This window comes from Melopsittacus undulatus, chromosome 27, assembly GCF_012275295.1.
Source record: "Melopsittacus undulatus isolate bMelUnd1 chromosome 27, bMelUnd1.mat.Z, whole genome shotgun sequence".
Taxonomy (NCBI): domain Eukaryota; kingdom Metazoa; phylum Chordata; class Aves; order Psittaciformes; family Psittaculidae; genus Melopsittacus; species Melopsittacus undulatus.
The window spans coordinates 17,898-40,862 of NC_047553.1; the positions used below are offsets into that span (position 1 = coordinate 17,898).

The 22,965-nt window shown below is 55.1% G+C and overlaps 3 protein-coding genes across 4 annotated transcripts; 2 read left to right on the forward strand and 1 right to left on the reverse strand.

Moving 5' to 3' along the window:
* UBE2S (ubiquitin conjugating enzyme E2 S) lies at nt 1-8,317 on the forward strand. 2 transcript variants are annotated; one of them, XM_034072405.1, is made up of 5 exons: nt 1-166; nt 1,203-1,226; nt 1,967-2,114; nt 4,545-4,735; nt 6,877-8,317. In XM_034072405.1, exons 1-5 carry the CDS (start codon nt 164-166, stop codon nt 7,186-7,188), a joined length of 678 nt encoding a protein of 225 aa, XP_033928296.1. In that variant the 5' UTR covers nt 1-163; the 3' UTR covers nt 7,189-8,317. The 2 variants fall into 2 exon arrangements, with proteins under 2 accessions (XP_033928296.1, XP_033928297.1); XM_034072406.1 differs by lacking the exons at nt 1-166; nt 1,203-1,226; nt 1,967-2,114 and adding an exon at nt 2,465-2,551.
* Nucleotides 8,318-13,293: 4,976 nt separating this feature from the next.
* LOC117437781 (visinin-like) lies at nt 13,294-16,943 on the forward strand. The gene is made up of 3 exons (XM_034072414.1): nt 13,294-13,692; nt 15,651-15,762; nt 16,842-16,943. The coding sequence occupies exons 1-3, from the start codon at nt 13,312-13,314 to the stop codon at nt 16,925-16,927; spliced, it is 579 nt and encodes a 192-aa protein (XP_033928305.1). The 5' UTR covers nt 13,294-13,311; the 3' UTR covers nt 16,928-16,943.
* A 553-nt stretch (nt 16,944-17,496) lies between these two features.
* On the reverse strand, nt 17,497-22,957 carry RPL28 (ribosomal protein L28). Its single transcript, XM_034072416.1, has 6 exons — nt 22,880-22,957; nt 21,981-22,064; nt 21,177-21,300; nt 19,526-19,644; nt 17,620-17,735; nt 17,497-17,514 (listed from the first exon to the last, which is right to left on the reverse strand). Exons 2-5 carry the CDS (start codon nt 22,059-22,061, stop codon nt 17,646-17,648), a joined length of 414 nt encoding a protein of 137 aa, XP_033928307.1. The 5' UTR covers nt 22,062-22,064; nt 22,880-22,957; the 3' UTR covers nt 17,497-17,514; nt 17,620-17,645.
* Between the last annotated feature and the right edge of the window lie 8 nt (nt 22,958-22,965).

Genomic DNA, 22,965 nt, shown 5'->3' on the forward strand with positions numbered 1-22,965 from the left:
GGCGGCGGCAGCGCAGGTCCCTCCGCGCTCCCCGTTCAGGGCTCAGGGTCTTGGGGGTCCCGGGGGGGGGGGGGAAGGAACCGGAGCCCCCCCCGGGCCTCGGGGGTCACCCCCTGATCCCAACCGACCCCCCCGGGGGGAGAACCGAGTCCGGACGGCAGAGATGGTGAGAGAGGCCTTGGGGGGCGGGATGAGGGGGGTTGGGGGGGGTTGTGAGGTAAATTGGGGGGATTTGGGGTGATTTAGGAGGTTTTGAGGTGATTTGGGTTGTTTTGAGGTGATTTGGGGCGGTTATGAGGTAAATTGGGTGGATTTGGGGTGATTTAGTGGGTTTTGAGGTGTTTTGGGGCGGTTATGAGGTAATTTGGGGCAGTTATGAGGTAAATTGAGTTGATTTGGGGTGATTTAGGGGGTTTTGAGGTGATTTAGGCGGTTTTGAGGTAATTTCGGTTGTTTTGGGGCGGTTGTGAGGTAAATTGGGTTCATTTTGGGGTGATTTAGGGGTTTTGAGGTGATTTGGGGCGGTTATGAGGTAAATTTGATGGATTTTGGGTGATTTAGGGCGTTTTGAGGTGATTTAGGGTTGTTTGAGGTGATTTGGGGCAGTTATGAGGTAAATTGGGGCAGTTATGAGGTAAATTGATAGATTTTGGGTGATTTAGGGGGTTTTGAGGTAGTTTAGGGCAGTTATGAGGTAAATTCGGTTGATTTGGGGTAATTTAGGGGGTCTTGGGGTGATTTGTGTTGTTTTGAGGGCGTTTTAAGGGGTTTTGAGGTGATTTGGGGGGGTTCTGGGGGGATTTGGGCCTTTTTGGGGTGTTTTGGGTTGTTTTGAGGTGTTTTAGAGGGTTTTGAGGTTATTTGAGGGGGTTTTGGGGTGATTTTAGGGGTTTGGGTTCATTTGGGGATGATTTAAGGGGGTTTTGAGGTGGTTTTGGGGTGATTTGGGATGATTTAAGGGGGTAATAAGGAGAATTGGGGGAGTTTGGAGCGATTTGGGGGTTTTGGGGTGACTTGAGGGGGTTTTGGGGTGATTTGAGGGGGTTTTAGGGTGATTTCAGGTGTTTTTGGGGTGATTTGAGGCAGTTTTGGGGTGATTTCCGGTGGTTTTGGGATGATTTGAGGTGTTTTTGGGGTGATTTCCGGTGGTTTTGGGGTGTTTCTGGTATGATTTGTGTCTCACCCCTCATATCCCCCCCCAGGAGCCACGTGGTAGTGCCTGGCAGGTGAGTACTGGGGGGGTGTGGGTTGAACCATTCCAATGGGGGGGGAACCCTAACCCAGCCCCCCCTATGGCAGCAATGGGCTCCCCTGCTCATTGCCCATCATTGGGGGGGGATTTGTGATGCTGGGGGGGGTATTTGGGGTGCAGGAGGGGGTATTTGGGGTGCATGGGGGGTATTTGGGGTGCAGGAGGGGGTTTTTGGGGTGCAGGTGGGGTATTTGGGGTGCAGGAGGGGATATTTGGGGTGCATGGGGGGTATTTGGGGTGCAGGAGGGGGTTTTTGGGGTGCAGGTGGGGTATTTGTGGGGTATTTGGGGTGCAGGGGGGTATTTGTGGGGTATTTGGGGTGTTGGGTATTTGGGGTGTTGTGGGGGGTATTTGCGGTGTATTTGGGGTGCAGGGGGGTATTTGTGGGGTATTTATGGGTATTTATGGGGTATTTGGGGTGTATTTATGGGGTATCTGTGGGTATTTGGGGTGCTGTGGGTGTATTTGTGGGGCATTTGGGGGGTATTTGTGGGGTATTTGTGGTACAGGGGGGTATTTTGGGGGTATATATGGGGTATCTGTGGGTATTTGGGGTGCAGGGGGTATTTGGGTGTATTTATGGGGTATTTGGTGTGTATTTGTGGGGTATTTGGGGTGCAGGGGGGTATTTATGGGGTATTTATGGGTATTTGGGGTGTATTTGGGGTATTTATGGGGTATTTGGGGTGTCCCTGACCCCTCTGCCCCCCCCAGACATCCAACGCAGAGAACCTGCCCCCCCACATCCTGCGCCTGCTCTATCGGGAGCTGTCCCTGCTCAGCACTGACCCCCCCGATGGCATCAAACTGTGTCCCAATGAGGAGGATGTGACTGACGTGCAGGTCACCATCGAGGGGCCCGGTATGGACATCCCAGTACAGCCCAGTATGCCCCAGTACAGCCCAGTACACCCCAGTGAGCCCCAGTGTACCCCAATGTACCCTAATGAGCCCCAATGTGTCCCAATGAGGAGGATGTCACCGACGTGCAGGTCACCATCGAGGGGCCCGGTATGGACACACCAGTACAGCCCAGTATGCCCCAGTACAGCCCAGTATACCCCAACACACCCCAGTGAGCCCCAGTGTGCCCCAATGCACCCCAATGAGGAGGATGTCACTGACGTGCAGGTCACCATCGAGGGGCCCGGTATGGACACCCCAGTACACCCCAGTACACCCCAGTACAGCCCAGTGCATCCCAGTACACCCCAGTATGCCCCAATGTACCCTAATGAGCCCCAATGTATCCCAATGAGGAGGATGTCACTGACGTGCAGGTCACCATCGAGGGGCCCGGTATGGACACTCCAGTACAGCCCAGTACAACCCAGTGCATCCCAGTGCATCCCAGTGTACCCCAGTGAGCCCCAATGTACCCCCAATGCACACCAACGTGCAGGTCACCATCGAGGGGCCCGGTACGGACACCCCAGTACAGCCCAGTGCATCCCAGTATACCCCAGTGCATCCCAGTACACCCCAGTGAGCCCCAGTGTACCCCAGTGAGCCCCAATGTACCCCAATGAACACCGACATGCAGGTCACCATCGAGGGGCCCAGTACGGACACCCCAAAACCACCCCAGTGCACCCCAATACACCCCAGTGTACCCCAGTACCCACCAATGCACTCCAAAACACCCCCAATGCAACCCAATCCCATTGGATCCCCATAACTGCCATCCCATTGAATCCGCATCCCATTGGATCCCCATCCCATAGGATCCCTATGACCCATCCCATTGGATCCCATCCTATTGGATCCCCATCCCATTGGATCCCCATCCCATTGGATCCCTATAACCCCCATCCCATTGGATCCCATCCCATTGGACCCCTATAACCCCATCCCATTGGATCTCCATCCCATTGGATCCCTATGACCCATCCGATTGGGTCCCCATGATCCCCATCCTATTGAATCCCTATGAGCCCATCCCATTGGATCCCCATCCCATTGGATCCCTATGTCCCCATCCTATTGAATCCCTATGATCCCATCCCATTAGATCCCCGTATTCCCCACCCTATTGAATCCCTATGACCCCATACCATTGAATCCCCATGATCCCCATCCTATTGGATCCCATCCCATTGGATCCCTATGACCCATCCCATTGGATCCCCATAATCCCCATCCTATTGAATCCCTATGACCCCATCCCATTGGATCCCTATGACCCATACATTGGGCCCCATCCCATTGGATCCCTATAACCCATCTCATTGGATCCCCATCCTATTGAATCATTATGACCCATCCCATTGGATCCCTATGAGCCATCCCATTAGATCTTCATCCTATTGAATCCCGATAACTCCATCCCATTGGATCCTCATGACCCATCCCATTGGATCCCCATCACATAGGATCCCTATAACCCATCCCATTGGATCCCATCCTATTGAATCCCCATCCCATTGGATCCCCATCCCATTGGATCCCATCCCATTGGACCCCTATAACCCCATCCCATTGGATCTCCATCCCATTGGATCCCTATGACCCATCCCATTGGGTCCCCATGATCCCCATCCTATTGAATCCCTATGAGCCCATCCCATTGGATCCCCATCCCATTGGTTCCCATCCCATTGGATCTTCATGACCCCATCCCATAGAATCCCCATAACCCCCTTTGCATTGGATCCCCATCCCATTGGATCCCTATAACCCCATCCCATTGGATCCGCATCCCATTGAATCCCTATGACCCATCCCATAGGATTCCTATGACCCCATCCCCTTGGACCCCATCCTATTGAATCCCTGTGACCCATCCCATTGGATCCCCATTCCATTGGATCCCTATGTCCCCATCCTATTGAATCCCTATGATCCCATCCCATTAGATCCCCGTATTCCCCACCCTATTGAATCCCTATGACCCCATACCATTGAATCCCCATGATCCCCATCCTATTGGATCCCATCCCATTGGATCCCTATGACCCATCCCATTGGATCCCCATAATCCCCATCCTATTGAATCCCTATGACCCCATCCCATTGGATCCCTATGACCCATACATTGGGCCCCATCCCATTGGATCCCTATAACCCATCTCATTGGATCCCCATCCTATTGAATCATTATGACCCATCCCATTGGATCCCTATGAGCCATCCCATTAGATCTTCATCCTATTGAATCCCGATAACTCCATCCCATTGGATCCTCATGACCCATCCCATTGGATCCCCATCCCATAGGATCCCTATAACCCATCCCATAGGATCCCATCCCATAGGACCCCACCCCATCTGACCCCATACCCTCCCCCCCCAGAGGGCACCCCATACTCGGGGGGCCTGTTCCGGATGAAGCTGGTGCTGGGCAAGGAATTCCCGACGGCTCCTCCCAAAGGATTCTTCCTGACCAGGATCTTCCATCCCAATGTGGGGCCAGGGGGGGAGATCTGTGTCAATGTGCTCCGGAGGGACTGGAGAGCTGAACTGGGACTGCGCCATGTCCTACTGGTGTGTACTGGGATGTACTGGGATGGGAATGGGATGGGGATGGGATGGGGATGGGGATGGGGATGGGATGGGGATGGGATGGGGATGGGGGAGATCTGTGTCAATGTGCTGAGGAGGGACTGGAGAGCTGAACTGGGACTGCGCCATGTCCTACTGGTGTGTACTGGGATGTACTGGGATGGGAATGGGGTGGGAATGGGATGGGAATGGGATGGGGATGGGAATGGGATGGGGATGGGATGGGGATGGGGGAGATCTGTGTCAATGTGCTGCGGAGGGACTGGAGAGCTGAACTGGGACTGCGCCATGTCCTACTGGTGTGTACTGGGATGTACTGGGATGGGAATGGGATGGGAATGGGATGGGGATGGGAATGGGATGGGGATGGGATGGGGATGGGGGAGATCTGTGTCAATGTGCTGCGGAGGGACTGGAGAGCTGAACTGGGACTGCGCCATGTCCTACTGGTGTGTACTGGGATGTACTGGGATGTACTGGGATGGGAATGGGATGGGGATGGGGATGGGATGGGGATGGGATGGGGATGGGATGGGAATGGGATGGGAATGGGATGGGGATGGGATGGGAATGGGATGGGGATGGGGGAGATCTGTGTCAATGTACTGAGGAGGGACTGGAGAGCTGAACTGGGACTGCGCCATGTCCTACTGGTGTGTACTGGGATGTACTGGGATGGGAATGGGATGGGAATGGGATGGGGATGGAATGGGATGGGAATGGGATGGGGATGGGGATGGGATGGGGATGGGGGAGATCTGTGTCAATGTGCTCCGGAGGGACTGGAGAGCTGAACTGGGACTGCGCCATGTCCTACTGGTGTGTACTGGGATGTACTGGGATGGGGATGGGATGGGGATGGGAATGGGATGGGGATGGGGATGGGGGAGATCTGTGTCAATGTGCTCCGGAGGGACTGGAGAGCTGAACTGGGACTGCGCCATGTCCTACTGGTGTGTACTGGGATGTACTGGGATGTACTGGGATGGGGATGGGGATGGGGATGGGGATGGGATGGGGATGGGATGGGGATGGGATGGGGATGGGGGAGATCTGTGTCAATGTGCTCAGGAGGGACTGGAGAGCTGAACTGGGACTGCGCCATGTCCTACTGGTGTGTACTGGGATGTACTGGGATGGGAATGGGGATGGGATGGGGATGGGATGGGATGGCAGGCTTATATTGAAGGTAAGGAGTGTATTATGGGATGGGGGATGTATATTAAAGGTAAGGAGTATATTATGGAAAGGCAGGTTTATGTTAAGGGTAATGGGTGTATTATGGGATGCGCATGTGTATTGAAGGTAAGTGGTATATTATGGGATGGTGGGATGTGTATTAAGGGTAAGGGGTGTATTATGGGATGGTGGGCTTATATTAAGGATAAGGGGTATATCATGGGATGGGGTATGTATATTAAGGGTATGCAGTATATTATGGGATGGGGAATACATATTAAGGCTAAGGGGTATATTATGGGATGGGGGATATATATTAAGGGTAACAGGTGTATTATGGGATGTCAGGATGTGTATTATGGGATGGGGGATGTCTATTATGGGATGGGGGATGTATATTATGGGATGGGGGGATGTATATTATGGGATGGTGGGATGTATATTATGGGATGGGGGATGTATATTATGGGATGGGGATGTATATTATGGAATGAGGGATGTATATTATGGGATGGGGGTGTATATTATGGGATGTCAAGATGTATATTATGGGATGGGGGATATATATTAAGGGTGAGGGGTATATTATGGGATGGGGGATGTATATTATGGGATGGGGGGATGTATATTATGGGATGGGTTATGTATATTATGGGATGGGTTATGTATATTATGGGATGAGAAATGTATATTATGGGATGGGGTATGTATGTTATGGGATGTGGGATGTATATTATGGGATGGGGGATATATATTAAGGGTGAGGGGTATATTATGGGATGGGGATGTGTATTGAAGGTAAGGGGTATATTATGGGATGGTGGGATGTATATTATGGGATGGGGGATGTTTATTATGGGCTGTCAGGATGTATATTATGGGATGGGGTATGTATATTATGGGATGTGATGCTGTTATTTACCCCCCTTTCCCCCCCCCCCCAGACCATCAAGTGCCTCCTGATCCACCCCAACCCGGAGTCAGCCCTGAACGAGGAGGCCGGACGCCTCCTGCTGGAGAACTATGAGGAGTACGCGGCCCGAGCCCGGCTGCTGACCGAGATCCACGCCCGAGGCCCCGCCCCCTCCGCAAGCTCCGCCCCCTCCACCTCGGCCCCGCCCCCTAACCCCCCCCCCCCCCCCCCCCCCCCCCCCGACGGACCCCAGCCCAAGAAGCACGCGGGGGACAGGGAGAAGAAACCTGCCCCCCCCCCCAAGAAGAAGGTGGATAAGAAAAGGGCCCTAAGGAGGCTTTAAATAGGGGGGGGGGGCCATAAATGTACCCCCATTTGGGGTGTAAATACCCCCATTTGGGGTGTAAATACCCCCCCTTGGGGTTAAATACCCCCCTTGGGGTTTAAATGCCCCCACATGGGGTTTCAGTGCCCCCCCCCCCATTGGGGTTTAAACACCTCCCATTGGGATTTCAATGCCCCCCTTTGGGGTTTCAATGCCCCCCCCTTTGGGTGTAAATACCCCCCCCACTGGGGTTTAAATACCCCCCCATTGGGGTATCAGTGCCCCCCCATTGGGGTTTAAATACCCCCCCTTTGGGATTTAAATACCCTCCCCCATTGGGGTTTAAGTACCCCCCCATTGGGGTTTCAGTGCCCCCCCTTTGGGGTTTAAACACCCCCCCCATTTGGGGTTTAAGTACCCCCCTATGGGCAATGGGGGGGGGGAAATACCCCATGGAGAGCCTCAAATCCCCCCCCCATCAGTTTCCCTGTGGGGCTGTGGATACCCCCGGGGGGGGGAATCAAATACCCCCTTTGGTGTCTGAAATACCCCCCTGGAGGCTTTAATTGCCCCAAATATCCCCTTGGGGGCATTAAATACCCCATTGGGGCCCCAAATACCCCCTTGGGGGCATTAAATACCCCATTGGGACCCCAAATACCCCCTTGGGGGCATTAAATACCCCATTCAGGTCCCAAATACCCCCTTGGGGGCATGAAATACCCCATTGGGACCCCAAATACCCCCTTGGGGGCATTAAATACCCCATTGGGACCCCAAATACCCCCTTGGGGGCATTAAATACCCCATTCAGGTCCCAAATACCCCCTTGGGGGCATTAAATACCCCACTGGGGCCCCAAATACCCCCTTGGGGGCATTAAATACCCCATTGGGACCCCAAATACCCCCTTGGGGGCATTAAATACCCCATTCAGGTCCCAAATACCCCCTTGGGGGCATTAAATACCCCATTCAGGTCCCAAATACCCCCTTGGGGGCATCAAATACCCCCTTGGGGGCATCAAATACCCCATTGGGACCCCAAATACCCCATTGGGGGCAAATACCCCAAGGGGGGGACCCCAATATCCCTGTTTTTGGGGGGGGGGGTTGGAATAAATGGTCCCTATGAGCTCCCACCTCCAGCTTTGGCTTTTTGGGCTGTTTTTGGGGGGTTTTGGTTAATTTTGGGGGGGGAGACCCCTCCCCCCTTTCCTCTCGCTTTAAGTTATTTAAGTTATACAAACAGCCCCAAAAAAGGGGGAAATTGCCCCAAAATCTTCCCCCCCCCCCCCCATTAAAAGGCTTTGGGTTTTGTAGTCCCCGGATGTTGTCCTTCACCGCGGGGCATGATGGGAGTTGGAGTTCTCACACCCCTCCCCCATTGAGTTCAATGGGAGGTCACGTGGGGGGGAGGGGAGGGGGGGGATGGGTCCTGCCCCTCCCCCCCCCCCCATTGTGGTTAATTAACCCTGACGTTAATGCGTCTTAATGAACCAACCATCTGCTGCCCCCTCCCCCACCCGGGCACGTGACTGGGGGGGGGGGGGAGGGGTATTAAGGGGTGTTACTATGGGGGGGGATATTAGGGGTGTATTGGGATTAATTAGGGTGTATTTGGGGTCATTTGGGGTGTATTTGGGGTCTATTGGGGTGTATTTGGGGTGTATTGAAGGTATTGGGGTCAATTGGGGTGTATTTGGGGTGTATTTGGGTCAATTGGGGTGTATTTGGGGTGTATTTGGGGTCTATTGGGGTGTATTTGGGGGGATTTGGGTGTATTTAAGGTATTTGGGGTCAATTGGGGTGTATTTGGGGTCTATTGGGGTGTATTTGGGGGGATTTGGGTGTATTTAAGGTATTTGGGGTCAATTGGGGTGTATTTGAGGTGTATTTGGGGTGTATTTGAGGTCTCTTGGTGTATTTGGGGTCTGTTAGGGTGTGTTTGAGGTGTATTTGGGGTGTATTTAAGGCATTTGGGGTCAATTGGGGTGTATTTTAGGTATATTTGGGGTCTGTTAGCGTGTATTTGAGGTGTATTTGGGGTCTGTTAGGGTGTATTTGGGGTGTATTGGGGGGATTTGGGTGTATTTGGGGTGTATTTGAGGTCTCTTGGGGTGTATTTGAGGTCTCTTGGGGGTGTATTTGGGGTGTATTTAGGTGCTTTGGGGTGTATTTGGGTGTACCTGATGTCCATTGGGGTGTATTGAGGTGTGTTTGGGTGTATTTGAGCTGGTTTGGGCTGTATTTTGGGTCTATTTGGGTAGATTTAGGTGTATTTTGGGTCTATTAGGATAGATTTAGGTGCATTTGGGTGCATTTGAGCTGGTTTTGGGTGTATTTGAGCTGGTTTTGGGTGTATTTGGGTCTATTAGGGTGGATTTCAATGCATTTGGGTACATTTGAGCTGCTTTTGGGTGTATTTGGGTCTATTTGCCTGTATTTTGGGTCTATTTAGGTGTATTTTGGGTCTGTTGGGGTGGATTTAGGTGCATTTGGGTACATTTGAGCTGGGTTCGGGTGTATTTTGGGTCTGTTTGCCTGTATTTTGGGTCTCTGCCTGTATTTTGGGTCTATTTAGGTGTATTTTGGGTCTGTTTGGGTGGATTTCAGTGCATTTGGGTGCATTTGAGCTGGGTTTGGGTGTATTTGGTTCTGTTTGCCTGTATTTTGGGTCTATTGGGGTGGATTTAGGTGCATTTGAGTTGGGTTTGGGTGTATTTTGGGTCTATTTGCCTGTATTTTGGGTCTGTTTGGCTGTATTTTGGGTCTCTTTGCCTGTATTTTGGGTCTATTTAGGTGTATTTGGGTCTCTTGGGGTGGATTTAGGTGCATTTGAGCTGGTTTTGGGTGTATTTGACCTGTTTTCGGGTGTATTTCGGCTCTATTCGCCTGTATTTCAGGTGTATTTTCGGTGCCTTTGGGGGTTGTGTCCCCTTCATCCCTCCCCCCCCCTCCCCCCTCCCCCATTCCCACGTGTCCCCATTAATCCAGGATCACCCCCCCCTCCCCCCCCATTCCCAATCCCTATATAAGCTGCTCCCAAAGGGGGGGGCTCCATCCTCATCCTCATCCATTGGCTCCTGCACTTGGGGGGTCCCTGCTCTGCTCCCCCCTCCTCCTCCTCCTCCCATTGAGGTATTGGGGTTCCCCCCCCATTGCTCCCCATTACCCCCCATTGCCCTCCCATTACCCCCCATTGCTCCCCATTGCCCTCCCATTGCTCCCCATTACGCCCCATTACCCCCCATCACCCCCCATTGCCCTCTATTGCCCCCCATCAGCCCCCAATTCCCTCCTATTGACCCCTATCACCCCCCCATCCTTACTCTATTGCACCCCCCATTGATCCTATAACCCTATCGCCCCCTATAGCCCTTATACCCCCTATAACCCCCCTGTCCCCCTCTATTGCCCCCCATTGCCCTATATTGCCCCCTATAACCCCCCTTGTCACACACTATCACCACCTATTGCCCTCTACAGCCCCCTCTATTGCCCCCTATAGACCCCCATTGCCCCCTATAGCCCCCTCTATCGCCCTCCTATTGCCCCCATCACCTTCCTATTGCCCCCTATAGCCCCCCATTGCCCCCTATAGAACCCCATTGCTCCCTATAGCCCCTTCTATCACCCTCTTATCGCCCCCATCACCTTCCTGTTGCTTCCTATAGCCCCCCATTGCCCCCTATACCCCCACGTTGCCCCCTATAGCCCCCCTTGTTACCCCCTATCACCCCCTATTGAGCTCCTATCACCCCTTATCTCTCTTTATCGAGCTCCTATCGCTCTCTATCGCTATCCTATTGCTCCCTATTGCCCCTTATCTCTCTCTATCGATCTCCTATCACCCCCTATCGATCTCCTATCGCCCTCTATCGTCTTCTATCGCGTTCCTATCGCTCTCTATCGCCCCCTATTGCCGCTTATCTCTCTCCTATTGCCCTTTATCGCCCCCTATCTATCTCCTATCGCCCTCTATCTATCTCCTATCGCCCCCTATTGCCCCCTATACCCCCCATTGCCCTCTATTGTTCTCTATCTCTCTTCTATCCCCCACTATTGCCTGCTATTGCCCCCTATCTCTCCCCTATCTCTCCCGTATCTCCCCCTATCTCCCCCTATCCCCCTCTACCTTCCCCCATCTCCCCCATAGTCCCATAGCAGCAGCACCAGCACCAGCAGCACCAGTACCGGTACCACCACCAGCAGCACCAGTAGCACCAGCAGCAGCACCGGCAGCAGCACCGGTATCACCAGTACCACCAGCACCAGCAGCACCAGTACCGGTACTACCACCAGCAGCACCAGCACCAGCAGCACCAGTAGCACCAGCAGCAGCACCGGCAGCAGCACCGGTATCACCAGTACCACCAGCACCAGCAGTACCACCGGTACCAGCACCACTACCAGCAGCACCAGTACCACTGGTACCACCAGCAGTCACCAGTAGCACAACTAGCACCAGCACCACCGGCATCAACACCAGTACCACCAGCGCCAGTACCAGCACCACCAGCACCAGTACCAGAAGCACCAGCAGTCACTGGTAGCACCGGTATCGTCACCACCAGCACCAGTACCACCAGTACCACCAACAGCAGCACCACCACAACCAGCACTAGTACCAGTACCAGCAGCACCACCAGCAGCACCAGCACCACCAGCACCAGTACCACCAGCAGTCACCAGTACCACCAGCACCAGTAGCACCGGTACCTGCACCACCAGTACAACCAGCACCACCACCAGTGCCAGTACCACCAGTACAACCAGTACCACCACCAGGACCAGCACCAGCACTGGTACCACCGGCAGTCACTGGTAGCACCAGTACCACCAGCACCGGTACCCGCAGCACCAGTACCACCAGTACCACCAGTAGCAGCACCAGCAGTCATCAGTACCACCAGTACCACAAGTCCCACCAGTACCACCAGTACCACCAGCACCACCAGCGCCACCAGTACCACCAGCACCAGTACCACCAGCACCAGTGACACCAGTACCACCAGTACCAGCACCAGTACCACCACCACCAGTACCACCAGTACCACCGGTACCACCAACAGTCACCACCAGCACCAGTACCACCAGTGTCACCAGTACCACCAGTACCACCAGCACCAGTACCACCAGTACCACCAGCACCACCAGCAGTCACCAGCACCACCAGCAGTCACCAGTACCAGCACCAGTACAACCAGTACCACCAGTACCACCAGCACCAGCAGCACCACCAGTACCACCAGTGTCACCAGCACCAGCAGCACCAGTAACACCAGTACCAGCAGCACCAGCAGCACCAGTAACACCAGTACCACCAGCACCACCAGTACCACCAGTACTACCAGCAGCACCAGTACCAGCACCAGTACAACCAGTACCACCAGTACCACCGGTACCCACAGCACCAGTACCACCAGCACCAGCGGCACCAGTGACACCAGTACCAGGACCAGTGACACCAGTGACACCAGCAGCACCAGTACAACCAGTACCACCAGTACCACCGGTACCCACAGCACCAGTACCACCAGTGTCACCAGTACCACCAGTGTCAGCAGCACCACCAACAGTCACCAGTACCAGCACCAGTACAACCAGTACCACCAGTACTACCAGCACCACCAGCTCCAGCACCACCAGCACCAGTGTCACCAGCACCACCAACAGTCACCAGTACCAGCACCAGTGATACCAGTACAACCAGTACCACCAGCACCACTGGTACCCACAGCACCAGTACCACCAGCACCAGCGGCACCAGTGACACCAGTACCAGGACCAGTGACACCAGTGACACCAGCACCAGCAGCACCAGTACAACCAGTACAACCAGTACCACCAACAGTCACCAGCACCAGTACAACCAGTAGCACCAGTGACACCAGTACCAGGACCAGTGACACCAGTGACACCAGCACCAGCAGCACCAGTACAACCAGTACCACCAGTACTACCAGCACCACCAGCACCACCAGCACCAGTGTCACCAGCACCACCAACAGTCACCAGTACCAGCACCAGTGATACCAGTACAACCAGTACCACCAGCACCACTGGTACCCACAGCACCAGTACCACCGGCACCACCAGCACCAGTGACACCAGTACAACCAGTACAACCGGTATCACCATGGGCAGCGGCCGCAGCCGCTCCCTGTCCCCAGAGCTCCTCTCTGAGCTCCAGGCCTCAACCCCCTTCACTGAGGCCCAACTGCGCGAGTGGCACAACCGCTTCCTGCAGCAGCAGCCGGACGGGCGCGTGCGGCACCGCGACTTCCTGCGCCTCTACCGCCACTTCCTGCCGGGGTCAGAGGTCGCGGCCTACGCGGCCCACGTGTTCCGCAGCCTGGACTCGGACGGCGACGGGAGCCTGGACTTCCGCGAGTTCGTGCTGGCCATGAACCTGACGGCCCCGGGGAGGGCAAAGGTCAAACTGCGCTGGGCGTTCGCGCTGTTCGACGTGGATAGAGACGGGGAGGTCAGCAAGGGGGAGGTGCTGGAGATCGTCACGGTGAGATGTGGGGCTGGATGTGGGGCTGGGTATGGGGCAGCTATGGGGCTGGTGTGGGGCTGGGTATGGGGCTGGGTATGGGGTGTGAGAGAGGGGCTATGGGGAGGTCAGCAAGGGGGAGGTGCTGGAGATCGTCACGGTGAGATGGGGGGCAGCTGTGGGGCTGGTTATGGGGCAGATGTGGGGCTGGCTATGGGGTGGCTATGGGGCTGGGTATGGGGCAGCTATGGGGTGTGAGATGTGGGGCTGCCTATGGGGCAGATGTGGGGCTGGTTATGGGGCAGGTGTGGGGCAGCTATGGGGCAGATGTGGGGTGTGAGAGAGGGGCTATGGGGCAGCTATGGGGCGGATGTGGGGCTGGCTATGGGGCAGATGTGGGGCTAGTTATGGGGCAGATGGGCTGGTTATGGGGCAGATGTGGGGCAGCTATGGGGCAGATATGGGGTGTGAGAGAGAGGCTATGGGGCAGCTATGGGGTGTGAGAGAGGCTATGGGGCAGCTATGGGGTGTGAGAGAGGCTATGGGCGTTCGCGCTGTTCGATGTGGATAGAGACGGGGAGGTCAGCAAGGGGGAGGTGCTGGAGATTGTCACGGTGAGATGTGGGGCTGGATGTGGGGCTGCTATGGGGCAGATGTGGGGCAGGTGTGGGGCTGGCTATGGGGTGTGAGATGTGGGGCTGGTTATGGGGCAGATGTGGGGCTGGTTACAGGGCAGATGTGGGGCGGATGTGGGGTGTGAGAGAGGGGCTATGGGGCAGCTATGGGGCAGCTATGGGGTGTGAGAGAGGGGCTATGGGGAGGTCAGCAAGGGGGAGGTGCTGGAGATCGTCACGGTGAGATGTGGGGCTGGGTGTGGGGTGTGAGGCTATGGGGCGGCTATGGGGCAGATGTGGGGCTGGTTATGGGGTGGATGTGAGGCAGCTATGGGGCAGATGTGGGGCGGATGTGGGGCTGGGTGTGGGGCAGCTATGGGGCTGGCTATGGGGCAGGTGTGGGGCTGGTTATGGGGCAGATATGGGGCAGCTATGGGGCAGATATGGGGTGTGAGAGAGGGGCTATGGGGAGGATGTGGGGCGGATCTAGGGTGTGAGAGAGAGGCTATGGGGCAGCTATGGGGTGTGAGAGAGGCTATGGGGCAGCTATGGGGTGTGAGAGAGAGGCTATGGGGCAGCTATGGGGTGTGAGAGAGGAGCTATGGGGCTGGAACCCCTCATTGTGCAATGGGGCTCTATGGGGCTGCCCCACTTCTCAGGCACTGATTTGTGCCCCCCCCCCATTGGTTAAATCCCATTAAGCTCCATGGGGGGGGGGGGTTAAAGCTGCTTTGGGGGGGGATTAAATACCCCCCCCGGGGTCATTAAAGGACCCAGAGCCTGGGGGGGGGACATGGTGTTCTATGTGTCTCTATGTGTCTCTATGTGTCTCTATGGTCTCTATGTGTCTCTATGTGTCTCTATGTGTCTCTATGTGTCTCTATGTGTCTCTATGGTCTCTATGTGTCTCTATGTGTCTCTATGTGTCTCTATGGTCTCTATGGGTCTCTATGGTCTCTATGGGTCTCTATGGGTCTCTATGTGTCTCTATGTGTCTCTATGTGTCTCTATGGTCTCTATGTGTCTCTATGGTCTCTATGGGTCTCTATGGTCTCTATGGGTCTCTATGGGTCTCTATGTGTCTCTATGTGTTTCTATGTGTCTCTATGTGTCTCTATGGTCTCTATGTGTCTCTATGTGTCTCTATGGTCTCTATGTGTCTCTATGTGTCTCTATGGTCTCTATGTGTCTCTATGTGTCTCTATGTGTCTCTATGGTCTCTATGGTCTCTATGGGTCTCTATGTGTCTCTATGTGTCTCTATGTGTCTCTATGTGTCTCTATGGGTCTCTATGTGTCTCTATCTGTCTCTATCTGTCTCTATGGGTCTCTATGTGTCTCTATGTCTCTCTATGGGTCCCCCCAGGCTGTTTTCCAGCTCATCCCCCCCAAGGAACGAGAGTCTCTGCCCGAGGACGAGAACACACCCGAGAAACGTGCAGAGAAACTCTGGGCTCATTTCAACAAGGGGGAGAATGGTACCAAAAACACCCAAAATCACCCCAAAAACACCCAAAAACACCCAAAATCACCCCAAAAACACCCAAAATCACCCCAAAAACACCCAAAAACACCCAAAAACACCCCAAAAACACCCAAAATCACCCCAAAAACACCTGAAACTGACCCAAAATCACCTGAAACTGACCCAAAAACACCTGAAACTGACCCAAAAACACCTGAAACTGACCCAAAAACACCTGAAACTGACCCAAAATGAGCCAAAAACACCTGAAACTGACCCAAAATCACCTGAAACTGACCCAAAATCACCTGAAACTGACCCAAAAACACCTGAAACTGACCCAAAAACACCTGAAACTGACCCAAAAACACCTGAAACTGACCCAAAATCACCTGAAACTGACCCAAAAACACCCAAAATCACCCCAAAAACACCTGAAACTGACCCAAAAACACCCAAAATCACCCCAAAAACACCCAAAAACACCCAAAATCACCCCAAAAACACCCAAAAACACCCAAAATCACCCCAAAAACACCTGAAACTGACCCAAAATCACCTGAAACTGACCCAAAAACACCTGAAACTGACCCAAAAACACCTGAAACTGACCCAAAAACACCTGAAACTGACCCAAAATCACCTGAAACTGACCCAAAATCACCTGAAACTGACCCAAAAACACCTGAAACTGACCCAAAATCACCTGAAACTGACCCAAAATCACCTGAAACTGACTCAAAAACACCTGAAACTGACCCAAAAACACCTGAAACTGACCCAAAACCCCCTTAAACCTCCCCAGTGCCAACTGGACCCCCCCATTGACCCCCATTGTTCTGCCCCCCCCCCATTGCCCCCCATTGTTCTGCCCCCCATTGACCCCCATTGTCCCCCATTGTTCTGCCCCCCCATATGGTGCCCGCCCCCCATTGACCCCCATTGTTCTGCCCCCATATTGTGCCCCCCATTGTTCTGCCCCCCCCATTGCTCCCCATTGTTCTGCCCCCCATTGCCCCCCATATGGTGCCCCCCCCATTGCTCCCCATTGTTCTGCCCCATTGACCCCATTGCCCCTGTTGTGCCCCACAGATAAGCTGGCCGAGGCTGAGTTCATCGATGGGGTCTTGGACAACGATGACATCATGAGACTCATCCAATACGAGCCCAAGAAATAGGGGGGGCCCAAAACCAATGGGGGGGACCCAAATCCTATGGGGGGGGACCCCAAAATCAATGGGGGGGACCCAAAATCTATGGGGGGGACCCACATCCTATGGGGGGACCCCAAAACCAATGGGGGGGATCCCAAATCCAATGGGGGGGACCCCAAATCCTATGGGGGGGACCCAAATCCAATGGGGGGGACCCCAAAATCAATGGGGGGGACCCAAAATCTATGGGGGGGACCCACATCCTATGGGGGGACCCCAAAACCAATGGGGGGGAATCCCAAATCCATGGGGGGACCCACATCCAATGGGGGGGACCCTAAATCCAATGGGGGGACCCACATCCTATGGGGGGGGACCCCAACCCATGTAACCCGCCCCCCCCCCCAGCCCCATATGGACCCCCCCCCAATAAACACAACTGGACTCAATGGGGGCACTGTTGAGACCCCTTTATTATGGGGGGTAATGGGGGGGTAATGGGGGGGTAATGGGAATCAATGGGGGGATAATGGGGGACAATGGGGATCAATGGGGGGGCTAATGGGGAGGTAATGGGGGGGCAATGGGAGGGTAATGGGAATCAATGGGGGGTAATGGGGGGGCAATGGGGTGGTAATGGGGATCAATGGGGGGGTAATTGGGGTCAATGAGGGGTAATGGGGGTGAATGGGGGGGTAATGGGGGGTTAATGGGGGTCAATGGGGGGGGGTCAATGGGGTGTTCACGGAGCCTTCGCCGCCCGGACCCTCTTCTTCTTCATCACCACTGGCTTCTGGCTGCGCAGGATGGCACTGGCACGACGCAGGGCAGCCTATGGGGCGAGGACCCAAAACAGGGGGAGATGGACCCAAAACAGGGGGAAATGGACCCAAAATAGGGAGAAATGGACCCAAAATAGGGGGAAATGGACCCAAAATAGGGGGAGATGGACCCAAAATAGGGGAAATGGACCCAAAATAGGGGAAATGGACCCACCTGTGGCTCACCCCCCAAGTGTGGGTCCTGCCCCCCAAGTGTGGCTCTGCCCCCCAAGTGTGTGTCTGCCCCCCAAGTGTGTGTCACCCCCCAAGTGTGGCTCTGCCCCCAAGTGTGGCTCTGCCCCATAAGTGTGTGTCTGCCCCCCAAGTGTGTGTCTGCCCCCCAAGTGTAGGTCTGCCCCATAAGTGTGTGTCTGCCCCATAAGTGTGGCTCTGCCCCCCAAGTGTGGCTCTGCCCCATAAGTGTGTGTCTGCCCCATAAGTGTGGGTCACCTCCCAAGTGTGGGTCTGCCCCCCAAGTGTGTTCCTGCCCCCCAAGTGTGGGTCTGCCCCCCAAGTGTGGGTCTGCCCCCCAAGTGTGTGTCTGTCCCCAAGTGTGTGTCCCCCCCAAGTGTGGGTCTGCCCCCCAAGTGTGGCTCTGCCCCATAAGTGTGTGTCTGCCCCCCAAGTGTGTGTCTGCCCCCCAAGTGTAGGTCTGCCCCATAAGTGTGTGTCTGCCCCCCAAGTGTGTGTCTGCCCCCCAAGTGTGTGTCACCCCCCAAGTGTGGCTCTGCCCCCAAGTGTGGGTCTGCCCCCCAAGTGTGGGTCACCCCCCAAGTGTGTGTCTGCCCCATAAGTGTGGGTCTGCCCCCCAAGTGTGTGTCTGCCCCCCAAGTGTGGCTCTGCCCCATAAGTGTGTGTCACCCCCCAAGTGTGTGTCTGCCCCATAAGTGTGTGTCTGCCCCCCAAGTGTGTGTCTGCCCCATAAGTGTGTGTCTGCCCCATAAGTGTGTGTCTGCCCCCCAAGTGTGTGTCTGCCCCATAAGTGTGGCTCTGCCCCCCAAGTGTGGGTCACCCCCCAAGTGTGTTTCTGCCCCATAAGTGTGGGTCACCTCCCAAGTGTGGGTCTGCCCCCCAAGTGTGTTCCTGCCCCCCAAGTGTGGGTCTGCCCCCAAGTGTGGGTCCCCCCCCAAGTGTGGCTCTGCCCCCCAAGTGTGGCTCTGCCCCATAAGTGTGGCTCTGCCCCCCAAGTGTGTGTCTGCCCCCCAAGTGTGTGTCTGCCCCCCAAGTGTGGGTCTGCCCAAGTGTGGGTCACCCCCCAAGTGTGGCTCTGCCCCCCAAGTGTGGCTCTGCCCCATAAGTGTGGCTCTGCCCCCCAAGTGTGTGCCTGCCCCCCAAGTGTGTGTCTGCCCCATAAGTGTGTGTCTGCCCCCCAAGTGTGTGCCTGCCCCCCAAGTGTGTGTCTGCCCCATAAGTGTGGGTCTGCCCCCCAAGTGTGGCTCTGCCCCATAAGTGTGTGTCTGACCCCCAAGTGTGGCTCTGCCCCCCAAGTGTGGGTCTGCCCCCCAAGTGTGGGTCCCCCCCCAAGTGTGGCTCTGCCCCATAAGTGTGTGTCTGCCCCATAAGTGTGGCTCTGCCCCCCAAGTGTGGGTCTGCCCCCCAAGTGTGGGTCCCCCCCCAAGTGTGGCTCTGCCCCATAAGTGTGTGTCTGCCCCCTAAGTGTGGGTCTGCCCCCCAAGTGTGTGTCACCCCCCAAGTGTGGCTCTGCCCCATAAGTGTGTGTCTGCCCCCCAAGTGTGGCTCTGCCCCATAAGTGTGTTCCTGCCCCCCAAGTGTGACTCTGCCCCATAAGTGTGGGTCTGACCATGCGCAGGTCCCGGCGGTAGCGGTTCTTGCGGATGATGTTCCGCAGGCTCCGGAGTGTGGCTCGAGCGTCGCGATGGATGGAGATGCGCGAGGAGGAGGAGGAGGGTTTGCGCTGGCCTGGGGGGGGACATGGGGGGGGGTAAATGGGGGGGGACATGGGGGTAAATGGGGGGGCAATGGGGGTAAATGGGGGGGCAATGGGGGTAAATGGGGGGGCAATGGGGGCAATGGGGGTAAATGGGGGGGCAATGGGGGTAAATGGGGGTAAATGGGGGGGCAATGGGGGTAAATGGGGGGGTAAATGGGGGTAAATGGGGGGGCAATGGGGGTAAATGGGGGGGTAAATGGGGGTAAATGGGGGGGTAAATGGGGGGGGTAAAGGGGCAATAGGGATAATGGGGGGGCAATGGGGGGGTTATAATAGGGGGTAAATGGGGGGGGTAAGGGGGTAAAGGGGCAATAGGGATAATGGGGGGGCAATGGGGTTATAATAGGGGGTAAATGGGGGGGTAAGGGGGCAATAGGGATAATGGGGGGGCAATGGGGACACGGGGGGGCAGCAATGGGGGGCAATGGGGCCAAGGGGGGGTAAAGGGGCAGTTAAAGGGGGGGTAAAGGGGAGATATAGAGGGTTAAATGTGGGGTAATGGGGGTGAAAGGAGGGTTAAGGGGGGATAAAGGGGGAATAAGGGGGGTAATGGGGTTTAAAGGGGGGTTAAAGGGGGGTAAAGGGGGTGTAAAGGGGGGATAAGGGGGTGTAAAGGGGGGTAAATGGGGTTAAAGGGGGGGATAAGGGGGGGTTAATGGGGAGGTAAATGGGGGGGTAAAGGGAGGGGAATGGGGGTAACAGGGGTTAAGGGGGGGATAAAGGGGGTCAAAGGGGGGTAAGGGGGGTTACGGGGGGTAAAGGGGATAAATGGGGGGGTAAATGGGGGGGTTAAGGGGGGAATAAGGGGGGGTAAGAGGGGGTTAATAGGGGTAAAGAGATTAAAGGGGGGTAAAGGGGATTAAAGGGGGATAGAAAGGGGGGGGTTAAGAGGGGATAAAGGGGGGATAAAGGGGGGGTAAAAGGGGGGGTAAAAGGGGGGTAAATGGGGGGCAAAGAGGGTAATGGGGGGGCTAAGGGGGGTAAAGGGGGGTGAAGAGGGGGTAAATGGGGGGGTAAAAGGGAGTAAAGGGGGTTCAAGGGGGGTTAAGGGGGATAAAGGGTGGGTTTAAAGGGTAGGTAAGGGGGGGTAACAGGGGTTAAGGGGGGATAAAGGGGGTAAAAGGGGGGATGAAGGGGGGTAAAGGGGATAAATGGGGGGGTAAATGGGGGGGTTAAGGGGGGAATAAGGGGGGGTAAGGGGGGGTTAAGAGGGGGTTAAGAGGGGATAAAGGGGGGATAAAGGGGGGGTAAAAGGGGGGGTAAATGGGGGGCCAAAGGGGGTAATGGGGGGGTTATGGGGGGTTATGGGGGGTAAATGGGGGGTAAATGGGGGGATAATGGGGGGGTTAATGGGGGGTTAATGGGGGTAAAGGGGGGGTTCAAAGAGGGTTCAAGGGGGGGTAAAGGGGGAGCAATGTATGTTAAAGGGGGTAAATGGGGGGGTTCAAGGGGGGTCAAGGGGGGGTCATGGGGGGGTCATGGGGGGGTCAGAGGTCCTGACCCGTGCGCTTCTTGAGCACCACGACGATGCCTTTGGCGTCCGGAGCTGGTTCCACCCCCACAGACTTGCGATGGATGAGTCCATTATAGCGGAAGGAGTGACGGGACTTGAGATTGTGGGGTTCCTATGGGGGAGATGAGCCAAAAACAGCTGAATCTGACCCAAAATCATCTGAATCTGACCCAAAATCATCTGAAACTGACCCAAAACTGAGCCAAAAACACCTGAAACTGACCCAAAACTGAGCCAAAAACACCTGAAACTGACCCAAAAACACCTGAAACTGACCCAAACTGAGCCAAAAACACACCTAAAATGGGGCTAAATCACCCGAAATGAGCCAAAATCACCGGAAATGAGCCCAAAATCACCCAAAATGGACCCAAAAATCACCCGAAATGAGCCAAAATCAACCGGAATGGACCCAAAATAGGGAAAATGGACCCAAAATAGGGGGAAATGGACCCAAAATAAGGTTTTTAGAGATCCCTATGGGGTTATGTGGTCTCTATGGGGTTATGGGGTCCCTATGGGGTCCTTATCAGGTCTCTATGGGGTTATGGGGTCTCTATGGGGTTATGGGTTCCCCTATGGGGTTATGGGGTCTCTATGGGGTTATGGGGTCTCTATGGGGTCTCTATGGGGTTATGGGGTCTCTATGGGGTTATGGGGTCCCTATGGGGTTATGAGGTCCCTATGGGGTTATGAGGTCCCTATGGGGTTATGGGGTCTCTATGGGGTTATGAGGTCCCTATGGGGTTATGAGGTCCCTATAGGGTTATGGGGTCTCTATGGGGTCCTGACCGTGCTGTAGGTCTGGTTGTTCCTCTTGAGCAGGAAGCTGGAGCAGTTCCTCAGCACCATCCACTGCAGGTGGGACGACATCGTCTGTGGGGCAATGGGGTTAGGGGCTGCGGGGGGCTATGGACCCCTATAGATCCTTATGGATACCCTATAGATCCCTATGGACACCCTATAGATCCCTATGGACACCCTATAGATCCCTATGGACCCCTATAGATCCTTATGGATACCCTATAGATCCCTATGGACACCCTATAGATCCCTATGGATACCCTATAGATCCCTATGGACCCCTATAGATCCCTATGGATACCCTATAGATCCCTATGGGCACCCTATAGACACCCTGTGGACACCCTATAGATCCCTATGGACATCCTATAGATCCCTATGGATCCCCTATAGATCCCTATGGACACCCTATAGACCCCTATAGACCCCTATGGGCACCTTATAGACACCTATGGACCCCTATAGATCCCTATTGACACCCTATAGACCCCTATGGACACCCCATAGACCCCTACGGACACCCTATAGATCCCTATGGACCCCCTAAAGGCCCCTATAGAACCCTATGGATCCCCTATAGACCCCCTATAGATCCCTATCGACCCCTACAGACCACCTATAGACCCCTATCGACACCCTATAGAACCCTATGGATCCCCGAAAGGCCTCTATAGACCCCCTATAAACCCCCATGCACCCCCCAAAGGCCTCTATAGACCCCTATAGGCCCCTATGCACCCCTACACACACCCATACACCCCATAGACCCCTATAGACCCCCATAGATCCCCCATAGCCCCCTATAGATGCCCTATAGATCCCTATAGACCCCTATAGATCCCCATATATCCCCCATAGGCCCCAATGTCCGCAGCCCCACGCGGCACCTCCGCTCGCTGCCGCCGCCGGAAGCGGAAAGAGCGTCAGAGCCGAGGGGCGGCGAGACCCCGCCCCCGGCTGAGGCAACTTCCGG

Bases quoted from the DNA above. Each gene is read 5' to 3' on its own strand.
- LOC117437781 (XM_034072414.1), top strand. From the start codon at position 13,312: ATGGGCAGCGGCCGCAGCCGCTCCCTGTCCCCAGAGCTCCTCTCTGAG. The intron at 13,693-15,650 runs GTGAGATGTGGG...GGGTCCCCCCAG, and splicing joins AGGTGCTGGAGATCGTCACG to GCTGTTTTCCAGCTCATCCC. The intron at 15,763-16,841 runs GTACCAAAAACA...TGTGCCCCACAG, and splicing joins TTTCAACAAGGGGGAGAATG to ATAAGCTGGCCGAGGCTGAG.
- RPL28 (XM_034072416.1), bottom strand. From the start codon at position 22,061: ATGTCGTCCCACCTGCAGTGGATGGTGCTGAGGAACTGCTCCAGCTTC. The intron at 21,301-21,980 runs GTCAGGACCCCA...TCTCCCCCATAG, and splicing joins ACAACCAGACCTACAGCACG to GAACCCCACAATCTCAAGTC. The intron at 17,736-19,525 runs GTCAGACCCACA...CTCGCCCCATAG, and splicing joins ACCGCCGGGACCTGCGCATG to GCTGCCCTGCGTCGTGCCAG.
- UBE2S (XM_034072405.1), top strand. The intron at 1,227-1,966 runs GTGAGTACTGGG...TGCCCCCCCCAG, and splicing joins CACGTGGTAGTGCCTGGCAG to ACATCCAACGCAGAGAACCT. The intron at 4,736-6,876 runs GTGTGTACTGGG...CCCCCCCCCCAG, and splicing joins GACTGCGCCATGTCCTACTG to ACCATCAAGTGCCTCCTGAT.